Source organism: Aethina tumida, chromosome 3, assembly GCF_024364675.1.
Source record: "Aethina tumida isolate Nest 87 chromosome 3, icAetTumi1.1, whole genome shotgun sequence".
Taxonomy (NCBI): Eukaryota; Metazoa; Arthropoda; class Insecta; order Coleoptera; family Nitidulidae; genus Aethina; species Aethina tumida.
In genome coordinates this window covers 9,285,971-9,298,164 of record NC_065437.1, presented here as the reverse complement: position 1 = coordinate 9,298,164, position 12,194 = coordinate 9,285,971, and the positions used below count along the sequence as shown (strand labels likewise).

General features: G+C 31.1%; 1 protein-coding gene across 30 annotated transcripts in view; it reads left to right on the top strand.

Moving 5' to 3' along the window:
* The window catches only part of LOC109608585 (protein tramtrack, beta isoform), a 28,469-nt gene that overhangs the window by 12,269 nt on the left and 4,006 nt on the right, over positions 1–12,194 (top strand). Inside the window, exons 4-6 of one of the 30 annotated variants that reach the window (XM_049965117.1) lie at positions 1,102–1,356; positions 1,928–2,141; positions 2,388–2,569. The exons of 9 other annotated variants lie outside the window; for them this stretch is intronic. In XM_049965117.1, coding sequence (XP_049821074.1) covers positions 1,102–1,356; positions 1,928–2,141; positions 2,388–2,445 — 527 coding nt within the window. In that variant the 3' untranslated portion in view covers positions 2,446–2,569. Of the gene's footprint in view, positions 1–185; positions 580–729; positions 1,016–1,101; positions 1,357–1,927; positions 2,321–2,387; positions 3,575–3,681; positions 4,179–4,200; positions 4,701–5,055; positions 5,365–5,437; positions 5,726–5,792; positions 6,131–6,161; positions 6,547–6,638; positions 7,133–7,414; positions 7,749–8,825; positions 9,115–9,221; positions 9,575–9,627; positions 9,894–10,396; positions 10,719–11,184; positions 11,461–11,535; positions 11,857–12,194 lie in introns of those variants that run through there. 20 more of the 30 variants (XM_020025031.2, XM_049965123.1, XM_049965132.1 and 17 more) reach the window with 20 other exon arrangements.

Below are 12,194 nucleotides of genomic sequence, written 5' to 3'. Positions count from 1 at the left end.
CTAACTGAAACTGTTTTATATTATAAATAAAGAAAACCATTAGACACCATATTGGATATATTTACTTCTTAAAAAATAATAGTAGTGGAGTTCTAAAACTGTATAAATTTCACGTTTGAACATGGACGCCTGAAAAGTCGAGTCCCCTCCAAAAAAAACTTGAAAATGATATTTAAATGTTGTAGGATTCATATACTTCGACGTGGGCCAAAAAAATCCAAAAATAGTGCTCAACTTTCATGAATACTTGATCCACAAAAAGGAGGTGACCCAGACAATGTGGATTTGTAACCAATATTTCCATCCGAAGGGGGAGCGTTGCAAAGCAAAAGTCAGGACGCAGGGAAGAGTTGCGTACATCATCAACACCCACAATCATGACCCCAAAGTTGGAGTTGACAGACTTAAAAACATGATATCGCAGCCCATTTTCATTCGAAAGGATTCTTCCTAGTTAGTTCTGTGATGTTATTATATTTCAGTCACTCACATCTGGTGCTATTTTCATATGAATTAATTATTATTATTATTGGTGTGTTATTTTAGAGGCAGGTAAAATGTCATGTGTAAATTAATTTTATTATTAATCAATTTTTTATGCGAAAAATATACATAAATTTAAAAAATATAACATGTTACTTTTACTTACTTTTGAACCAAGAGTGTTAAAAAAGTTAGCATCTTCATTTATGCTTTATTAAACAACAATTAATTGGTGGTTTATTTTAGATAAAATATTCTTTGAACTTGGAACGAAGAACCCAAAGATCATTCTGGATGGTAACACTTACATCATACAAAGAAAGGACTACAAAAAAACAATATGGATGTGCACAAAGTATTTTATCAAATCTAACAGGTGCAAGTGTAAGTTGGAAACAAGCGGCAAAAGTGTATATGCTACAGGTGTTCATAATCACGACCCTACTTTTAACAAGGACTATTCCAACTTGTTGTCACAGAAAGTCAACATTATTCGAAAATAATCTGTTATAGCCTAAAATGCAATAAATAGCTGAACAAATTAATGCTAGTATTAATTGAACATGCCCAAAAAAAAACAACATTCCATAATTTGTAGTAATTGTTTAATAATTTTAGGGATAATATATTTCGACATGGCAACGAAAAATCCAAAAATAATAATGGATAGCCACAGCTACATAATATTGAGGAAGGAGCAGAACAAAACTATATGGATGTGCACCAAATATTTCATATCGAAGGAAAACCGTTGCAAGTCAAAGCTGGTGACTAGTGGTAGGATGGTACGGGTCAGTGGAACCCACAATCACGAACCTAAACTCACCAAGGATTTTAGAAACATGCTCTCTCAGCAAGTTACTATTGTTAGATGTTAGTATTACGAGTCTCTATAAATAACTGATATGTTCTTTTAATATTTCTATTTTTATGTGTCTGTTTTCAAGGTTTTATTAAGTATTATTTAAGTGTTCTTAAAACGACAAAAATTTGTTTATTTTTATTGGTGTTAACACTTTTATTTATCTCCGTCTGAATCTTGAGAGAGACATCATGTACAACAGAGACAGTAAGAGTCTCCCACCACGAAGCAAAGTGGGGACTTTTACTGTCTCTGTCATGCATGACTTCGTCTGAATCTTGAGAGAGACATCAGACATGATCTCTGTCCTGCATGATATCTCTCTCAAGATTCAAACGGAGTAAACACTATATATATATATATATATATATATATATATATATTAATTTATTATCTTATCTGATATTAAAATATTAATTATGATGAATATGCTTTATTAAAATGTATCTATTTCAAATAAAGTTTGAAATATCAATGAATTTTTACTACGTTATAGTTGCACTATGTAATGTATTAATTAATAACCAGGTATAAAACTACGGAGAGTTCTCTCTTCTTTTACTGAAGTTAATTTTCTTTCAGGCTGCATTTACTTCGATGTGGCGACGAAAAATCCAAAAATCGTTCTCGACGACCACGACTACTTAATCTATCGGAAAGAATCCACAAAAACTATATGGAAATGCAACCATTACTTCAAACAGAACCGGTGCAAATCAACCCTTGTAACCACTGGACGAATTGTTAACGTTAGCGCAGACGAACACAATCATTCCCCAAAACCAAAAAAGGACAAGTATAAAAATATGTTGTGTCAAAATGTTACCATCATACGTGAGGGTCAATTTCATTAATGTTAGTCATTATAGAATATTATCTCGATAAAGACTTAACTTTGTGTTTAATGTTTTCTTCCATGATACGCTGAATATACGGTTTTCTTTTATCCCGTTAACGATCTTTTAACGATTTTAAGAATAAACACCACATGTGTGAAATTGTAAAAATAACATGAATTTTATTAAAGACAAATTAATTTCAGGTTTGATTTATTTCGACGTTGGAATGAAGAATCCAAAAATAATTGTGGACGATTATAGCTTTTTAATGTACAAAAAAGAACCGAATCAGACAACTTGGTACTGTACACATTATTTTAATAGAAGAGCGGTGAGATGCAAATGTAGAATTGTAACGAGTGGTAGGGTTGTGAATATTTACGGTGAACATTGTCATGAAATTAATAAAAGTAAACCTGACAAATACAGAAACATGTTGTCTCAGGCTGTTACAATTGTCAGACACCCACAATGTTTTACTGTCAAATAACTTTTGTACATGTAATGTAGATTTTTTCTGATAATAAAAGAAAAATTATTTAATCTTCTTGTGTTAAACGTATATTTAGATTTTTTATGTACTATCGGTTACAGAATTGCATTACCACTTTCAATTCAGTATCGCTTGGCGCACTACTCACTTCCCCCACCACGAATACGATTTGACCGTCTCGCGTCGCGCCGAGCACACCAAGCAAAATGATCCCCTCCACAAATATCGGTCGTGAGCAACGACGAACACTGCAAGCGAAAATGAACCTTGAGGTGGTAATGCAATTCTGGAGCCGATAGTACATATACCGATCGAAAAGTGTCTGATCTGGCTGAATTTTGAAAGAGACATCACGGAGGACAGAGACAGTAAGTCTCCCACTTGCAGACCTTTACTGTCTTTGTCGTATACTTTGTCCCTCTCATAATTCAGTCGGATCAAACATTTTTCTATCGGTATAAATACGGTACTATAGATATATGGTATAATTTGTTTAATTAAAACTTGTTTTAGCTATAATTTTCTTTTACGAAACGAACGAATTATCGTTTTTGTAAGGGTGCGAAACATTCCCAAGGTAGTGCAATATAATATAAATTGATGAACACAATTACCAATTGAAAAAGAAAATTATTTATTATTTACAAAAATCTCCTCTAATTGTTGCAAAAAAAAATATTTAAACGTACCCTTCATTGATACATACTCTTAATGACCAATCGTGAAGTATTTTTTGAGTTTTTGAAATTATTTTGCATTTTATTTTTTAATATGCAAAAAGACTATTTATTTATTTTTTATGTATGTGATTATTTTTATAATGTATAAAACAATTTAAATTTTATCAACATTTGATTATCTGTAGATGTCAGTTCAAATAAAACAATTTCAAACCGTCGCATTTTATTATACATTCTTTAACCCATGTTCAAATATTTTTTTCTGTTTTACAATCGAAATTATTAAAATAAAAACAATCTTTACTAATTTGAGTATTATTTTAGGGTTGATTTTCTTCGATGTTGGTCATAAAAATCCGAAAATAATAATGCATAACTACGACTACTTAATGTATAGAAAACTTACAGACAAAACTGTTTGGCTTTGCGCTCATTATCATAAAAAAGACAGGTGCAAAGCCAAAGTGACAACTGCCGGAAAATTTGCGTTAGTCCATGGAGGACACAATCATGAAACGACTTACAGACAAAAATACCCTAAGCACATGTTGTCACGACGTGTCAAAATTCATTACGATTCATAGATTTTGTTAAAATTCTTTTCTAGTGGATCTGTTAACCCTATATAGCCAGATTTATGTAAAAAAGCTGTGTATTATTGTAATTTAATAATAATGAACAATAATTCTGTTGAGAAAAAATGTTAAATGATTTATCATTTTTTTAATTTAATATTTAATAATTATATGTTATATAAATTTGTTTTTTATTTTATTTTTCAACCGGACCAGTTTTGTCTTGCATTCTTTTTAGTTACTACTAACGTACTTTTTTTAATTTTAGGTGTCTTGTTCATAACAACTGGAAAGTCAGCAATGTCAAGAGTCATATTTGAAAACTACGAATTTGGCCTGTACAAAAGAATGAAGAACAAACTTATATACAGATGCAAAAAGTACCCATCCAACAAATGCAAATGCAAACTGGTCGTTCAAAACTCCACAGTCACCAAACAATGGACTCACACTCACAAAAACGACAAAGTTCTCGATACTCGAAACTGGCGATTTCAAATCGTCCAACTGAGACACAGCATATAAGATAATTATTTTAATTTCAGTAGACATTGTTAAAATTTATTCCAATATACTTATTTTTATAAGAACCAGTTATTGTAATGGTTTTTTTTTAATTATTGTTATTGTTATATTTTAAGGAAATCTCAATATTGCCAAGAATATTAGTAAGAAACAAATGTGCACACACAAAATTCAATAATGTAATTATGTGATTAATATTTATAGAATTTATGTTTTCTTAGAATAATAAATAATTAAAATCTTCAGGCATCTTTTTTTAGACTTTTGGTTATTAATGATAATTATTAAAAGTGGTTGCTTTATATTTTCAGAAGATTAACATTCTGAATAAATTAATTAATATTGTATTGTTTAACAGGTTAATATACAGATTGATATACAGATTGAAAAGTGTTTGATCCATCTGTATCTTGAAAGAGACAGACAGACTTTGCCCCGTAGTGACTATTTCTGTCGTGCATGATATCTCTCTCAAGATTCAGAGGCATCAAACCCTTTTGTACCTGTATGTTTACGTTTCATTTATAAAATTGTGCTGCGTGATATTTTAACACAATTGGATTTGCTATTAACCGATTAATAAATTGATTATTTTTAGTGAAAGTTTACATTGATGCTTTGGTACATAAATATCCAAAACTGGTCTACAACGGATACAAATACTACGTGAATTCTAGACTTACGGACAGAACGTACTGGTTGTGTAGTTCTTATGGCAAAATGGACAAGTGTAAAGCAAGACTAATGTCCACAGGAAAATCCATCAAACTATCCAGTGAACACAACCATCCACCACCTTTAAAATTCGAACAATACAAAGACTTGCCATTTCAAACTGTCATCCTCAACAAACACTAAACTTTATTCTTTATGTAAATGATTTAATTATAAAAATAAAACTATAACTCAGTCATATATTTAATTGTGAACCGTCCCCGTTTAGAATAAGACTTTTATTATTCTAAAGAAAACATTTTTAGGAGTCATCTACTTTGAGAGTGCCAGAAAAAACCCGAAAGTCATCTTGGACAATTATCAATACGAAATCAATTTGAAACAGGCCAACAGAACTTACTGGAAATGTGTGTCCTATTACAAAACACGCTGCAAGGCTCGATTAGTATCGTCGGGAAGTGTCATAAAAATTAGCGTCGAAGCCCACAATCATTACCCTAATGTAACGTCTTGTGATAACTTACAAAGTCACGTTGTAAAAATTATTAGATGTAATCAAAGCTACAAAAGATAAATAAAAGTGAACACACAAACTGTTGATTATTTTCAACTTAATTTAATATAAAATGTTATTTCAAACTATAACTGATTACATTTTAGGCAAAATCTACTTCGACACGACGAAAACGAACCCCAAAATGATTTTGAACAGATACTGTTACAAAATCAATGTGAAACTGAGCGACAGAACTTATTGGAAGTGCATTTATTATGGCAAAACTAATTGTAAAGCTCGTGTCACCACTAGAGGGAAGATTGCACGTGTTAACATGGAGGAACACAATCATTATCCTACTCATTACAACTGCACCGGATTATACGGCTATGATGTGTACATCATTAGAAAATAATTTGTATCATTAACTCAATTAAAATATGACATATTATGTATAATTTTTTAATACGATGTCCCCTCAAAATAAAATATTTAAAAATTATGAGCTTTGTGATGACATGGAAACATTTTAGGTATGATTTACTTTGACGTTGGTCGAAAGAACGCCAGGATAATAATACACAACCACACCTACGAACTGAATAAAAGAAGGGGTGGCAAAACTTACTGGTTGTGTATGTATTATTATAAAACTAGATGTAGATCGAGGGTCATAACATATGAAAATTGTGCAAAAATTTGCGGCTCCAAAGTCCACAATCACGAACCCACCCATCTAGATGTTAGTGAGCTGTATGGGAAACTTGTCAAATTGACATGAATATGATGAAATGTATTTTAAAATTTGTTTCATATTTGACATTTATTTTAGTTTAGAAACGTTGTATTTGTTTTTATTTAATTATTTTATTAACAGTGTAATCATTATTACTAAAATATATAAATATATCATTTGAACACTTGCAGTTTTAGTGTCACAAAAAAAAAAAAATAAATAAAAATGAAACAACTAAAAACGTTTTGACAACGCTAACAAATCTAATTTTTAGGACTGATTTATATCGGAGCCGGCACGAAAAACCCGAAAATAATCGTAGACAATAACGAGTTCACGATAAACACGAAACAGGGGATGAGGACGAGATGGAGGTGCACTCAGTATTTCAAAAGTCGATGCAACGCAACTCTCATAACGTACGGTAGAGTGGTGCAGATCAACCAAGAGCACAATCACGCACCCACAAATCCACCTCACGAACACCGTCTTCCGCAACAAGTGCTCATCTTGAGGAATCCGACGAAACCTAAAAGAATTTCTAGGGTGACTGTTTAACGGCTCTTTTTGAATTCCTTGTTTTCTCATTTTATTCGTTTATGCTGAATCATCTTGTTTTAGTTCTGAAAGTATTTTTCTACTGTTTGTATGTAAAATAAATGTTGTACAAGGGATTTTACGAAAGTTGTTAAATGAGCATTATATAAAATTTTTAAGGTTCAAATTTGATTACTCATTTGTGTTATCAAATAAATTTACTTAATGTTTTGTTTTTTGCCATGTGCTTGCTTATATTTTATTGTAAAAAGTTTGAAGTTTAAAAAATTTAGTTATTGTTTTTGAATAAAATTCTTGAAAAAATAAAAATGATTTCTATTCATAAAATAACGTGTGAAAGCAAATTATTTTATAATATTCACGAAATAAACTGGATTTTAAACCACGTTAAAAATCAATTTCAAGACTTTATCCTTTAATCCCATATAATATCTCATTTTTCATGACTTAATTTAAAACATATAAAATAAATCAATTAAATGTTTTTTCTAGCAACAATTCATATCGTGGCAGGAAAAAAGAATCCGAAAATCATCTTTGAAAACGACGAATACCTGATCAATAGGAAACTCCAAGGCAAAACGATGTGGAGATGTGCCCAATATAACAAAACTAAGTGCAGATCTAGAATTATAACTTTTGGAAAAGTTTTAAAATTCACACACGACCACAATCATCACCCAATCAACCCTCAGTATGAAAATACTTTCCCTCAAAATGTTGTCCTGGTTAAAAAATTTCCTATTATGTAATGTATATTGAAGAATATCTGACTTACAAATATTAATTTGATACCATTATTATGTGCATTGCTGAATAAAGAAATTAATGTGCAATAAAAACTTTGAAAAGGTGAAGTTGAAGATGATTTTAATTCCTAAAAACTATATTTGGATAACCTTTAATTTTATTATATATTTTATTTTTAGGAATTATATACGTGTTACCTCGAAAGAAGAATCCAAAACTAATAGTTGAAAGTAACTGCTTCACAATGCTCATGAAAGAAGACTGTAAAACTAGATGGAGATGCACCAACTATTTTAGAACGAAATGTAATGTAACCCTTATCACCTACGGAAATGTGGTCCAAGTTAATAGAGCTCACAACTATTTTCCTAATTTCTTTAAAAGGCAGAACTTAAATTTGAAGAAAGTATTCTAAAAAATTATTAGTTATGAAGGCCAAAATGTAACAAGTAACGATTCATACAGTGAACAGAGTAAAGAACTCGAAAATATTGAATACTATGAATACTGAACAGTAATCCAGTCATCTTAGTCAAAATAAGGTGAATATCTTGGAAATCTAGATACCCAACTATAAACTCGTATAAACTTATATTTTGACATCCCAAAACTTGACTCAAAATTCACCCCTGATAGATTGTCCATGTGTGAATTTTGAGACAAGTTTTGGGATATCAAAATATAAGTTTATACGAGTTTATAGCTGGAGATTTCTATTTCCGAAAAGAAATGACTGGACTAGTGCAGTCATCTTAGTCAAAATTAGATCAATATCTTGGAAATCAAGATACTCAGCTATAAACTCGTATAAACTTATATTTTGGCATCCCAAAACTTGCCCCAAAATTCACACATGATAGGTTGGCCATTTGTGTGTTTTGAGACAAGTTTTGGGATGTCAAAATATAAGTTTATACGAGTTTATAGCTGGGTATCTCGATTTCCGATGGGAACTCCCTATAATGACTGGAGTAACAAACAATAAAACGATGGAACATGGGTCGGGAATCATACCTTTCCCTCAACATACATACAACTGTGTATTACTATAATTAAGTGTTAATAAATCATTTTATGATGTGCATGAGTCTTATTAAAGTTGCTTTATCTTAGTTGTCAGTTTACATTGTTATTAATATTGATTATATTTCAGGCATAATTTACATACTTCCTGGTGCAAAAAATCCTAAAATAGTACTCGAAGGAAACGATTACACGATTTATTCAAAATCAGACAAGAAAACCCGATGGAGATGTAACGGTTACTTCAAAACTAAATGCAAATCTACATTGTTCACCTTTGGTAAAACTGTGCAATTGAATCACAACCACAACCATAACCCACTTTTGGCCGGGACTTCGTTTAATACAAACTTCTCGCAGATTGTTAATATTGTCAGGGGCAAACTATGAACATTTATTTTTTATAATTTCGCCCAATTAAAATGAATAAAATGTTTAAAACATAAAAATATTTTTACTTCTACAAGTTTTTATTACTTCTTCTATTCTTTTTTTAACTTTCAAAACTAATGGTGTTCAATTTTAGGCACAATCTTAGTGGTACCAGGTGTGAAAAATCCAAAAATCATCCTGGACGACTACGAATACACGATTTACTTTAAAGATAATCACAGAACGAGATGGAGATGCACAGCTTATTACAAAACGAAATGTAAATCTACTCTAATTACGTATGGCAAAACGGTGCAAGTGAATCATCTTCACAATCACGGAAAATTTAATAATATTTCCAATCTCAATGGAAAACTTGTCAACGCCACAATATTAAGAAAACCTTTTGATTAACTTTATGTATTATTGTCATTAATAAGTTACCAGTTGTAGCTCAAATTTAAATAAAACGTGCGCAAATATTGTTTCAATGTGGAATATATTTTAAATCATTGTAAACTATTTCTTTTAGCCGTATTGTTATATAAACCTTTTTTCAGGTCTAATATACATTGGTTACGGTAGGAAACATCCAATTCTGGTGCATGATAAAAATGACTATTCAATTCATAAAATAAGTGAAAATAAAACTAGGTGGAGATGTATTTATTATTCCAAATCAAAGTGTAAAGCCACCCTTTATACATGTGGATCCGTTGTTACTGTCATGTATAATCACAACCATTCCCCAAGAGAAAATCATGATTACACCAATCTCAAGTCTCAATTAGTTACATTTGTTAAGAAATAAATATCAATAAATTTTTATTAGTTTGTAATAAATTCGTTTTATATTTATCCTCACGTACTACCATGGTGGTTTTTGGTTGGGCACAATTTTTGTAAGTAGATATAAAATGTACAAATTAATTCGAATGAATTTTAATAAACTTATTTCAGGTACAATTTTTATTTTGCCTGGCCGAAAATACCCGAGATTAGTTTTCGATAATTATTTGTACAACGTGCACAAATCATACGGCAGTAAAACCAGATGGAGATGCATGTTTGAAAATAAAACTAAATGTACAGCCGTTTTACACACTTATGGAAATTATGTGGTTGCAAGGAAATCCCACAACCACGCCCCTTATCCTTTGAATCACACTCAAACAACGACTCCAAGAAAAGTTAAAGTTATTCGCCACGTTGACTAATAAAATTTTACAATATTTAAGTTGTTTTAATGTCCAATAATGCACGTTGTTTGTTAACTCAGAATCAGAACTGTTGTAGAAATAAAAATACATGTTTAAAAACATTTTTCAGATAAAATCTACATAATCCCAGGTCTAAAGTATCCCAACTTAATTTTCGAAAACTACAAGTACATAGTGCACGTGAAAGACGTAAAAAAGACCAGATGGAGGTGCGTGAACCATTTCAAAACCAAATGTAAAGCGACGATGCATTCGACTGGTAATGTTATTTGCTTGAGGAAGCAACACAATCATCCTCCATCTTCATTGCCAAAAACTAATGAAACTGTTATGGAAAAATATGTCCATGTAAGAAGAGAGTAATTTTGTTGTTTTTTTATTATTATTGAACATTTATATCGATAGGAAAGCGTTTGATCCTACTAAATTTTGAGGGAGACATCATGCATGACAGAGACTGTACAAGTCCCCCACTACGGAGCAAATTTACAGTCTTGCCTGTTGTCTCTCTCAAAATATGTACATATTATATATATATATATATATATATATATATATATATATATATGTACTTGGTAACTTGAAACCACTGGACGACTAGACACTGTGGTAAAGATCTAATTTTTATAATGAAAGATAAAGAAACAGGTTTGTACATACACTTTTATTAAATTGTAACTGTTATTTTCTCTTATTTATTGTTTTTTATTATAAATTTGTAATTGTATATATGACGAATATATTTTTATAGCAAAGATTTGTGATGATAATAAAATAAAATATAATAAACACTTTTATTCAAACTTAAGTTGTTTTAGTCAGATTAATCTTCTGGTACTCCATGATGTCGCCTTGAACCTTCTATTGATGGGATAAATAATGTGACTTAACTTTTAGGAACTATCTATGTGGTACCGGGAAAAAAGTACCCCAAATTGATCCTGGACAATTTCATGTACACAGTCCACATAAAAGAAAACACTCGTACGAGATGGAGGTGTATCTATCAAAAAAGTGGCAAGTGCCCGGCCGTCTTGTACACTTCAGGTAACAAAGTTGTTGTTCGAAGAGGACACAACCACGGACCAAATTCGGAGCTTAATGCCAAGAGTAACATACCCCAAAAAGTTGTAATCGTACGAGAAAATTGTTAATAAAATATTTCTTATTTCATTGTTTTATTTAAGTGACGGTAACCTATAAGTTGTGGATGTGTGATTCAAATAAAGACTTACATATTTTTTTTAGGTAAGGTTTTCGTTCTCCCTGGAAAAAAGCATCCAAGGCTAGTACTAGATAATTACGAGTACACGGTTCACATTAAGGAAGCAACGAGAACTCGATGGACCTGCCAAATGAAACGAAGATTGAAATGCAAAGCCATTCTATATACTTCTGGCAAAATGGTCACTATGGTTAGAACGCACAATCATGACCCTAAAGAGAATAAAAGTACAAAGAAACTTATACCACAATATGTTACAATTGTTCGGAAACTAGATTAAGTAAATTAATTATTAATTAAATTGTTTTGATTATTCTTCCTAATAAAACTCTTCCTAACTTGGACGCTATATCAATTTAATGTGAACGAAAATCATTTTAGGTGAAATCTGTGTAGTGCGTGGCACGAAACACCCAAAAATAATACTGGACAATTTTGAGTACTTGGTACACAGGCAAACATCAAGCGGAACCAGATGGAGATGCTTGAATGAGACCAAAACGAAGTGCAAGGCCATTTTGCACACCTCCGGTAATATTGTTACGGTTAAGAGATCCCACAATCATCCCCCAGTTATCAGTAATAAAAGAAAAACATTGATCCCCCAACGCGTACAAATTATTAGAGAGAAATAAATCTGATTAATAAATTATATAATTTTGTTAACTAATAAACCATTCAC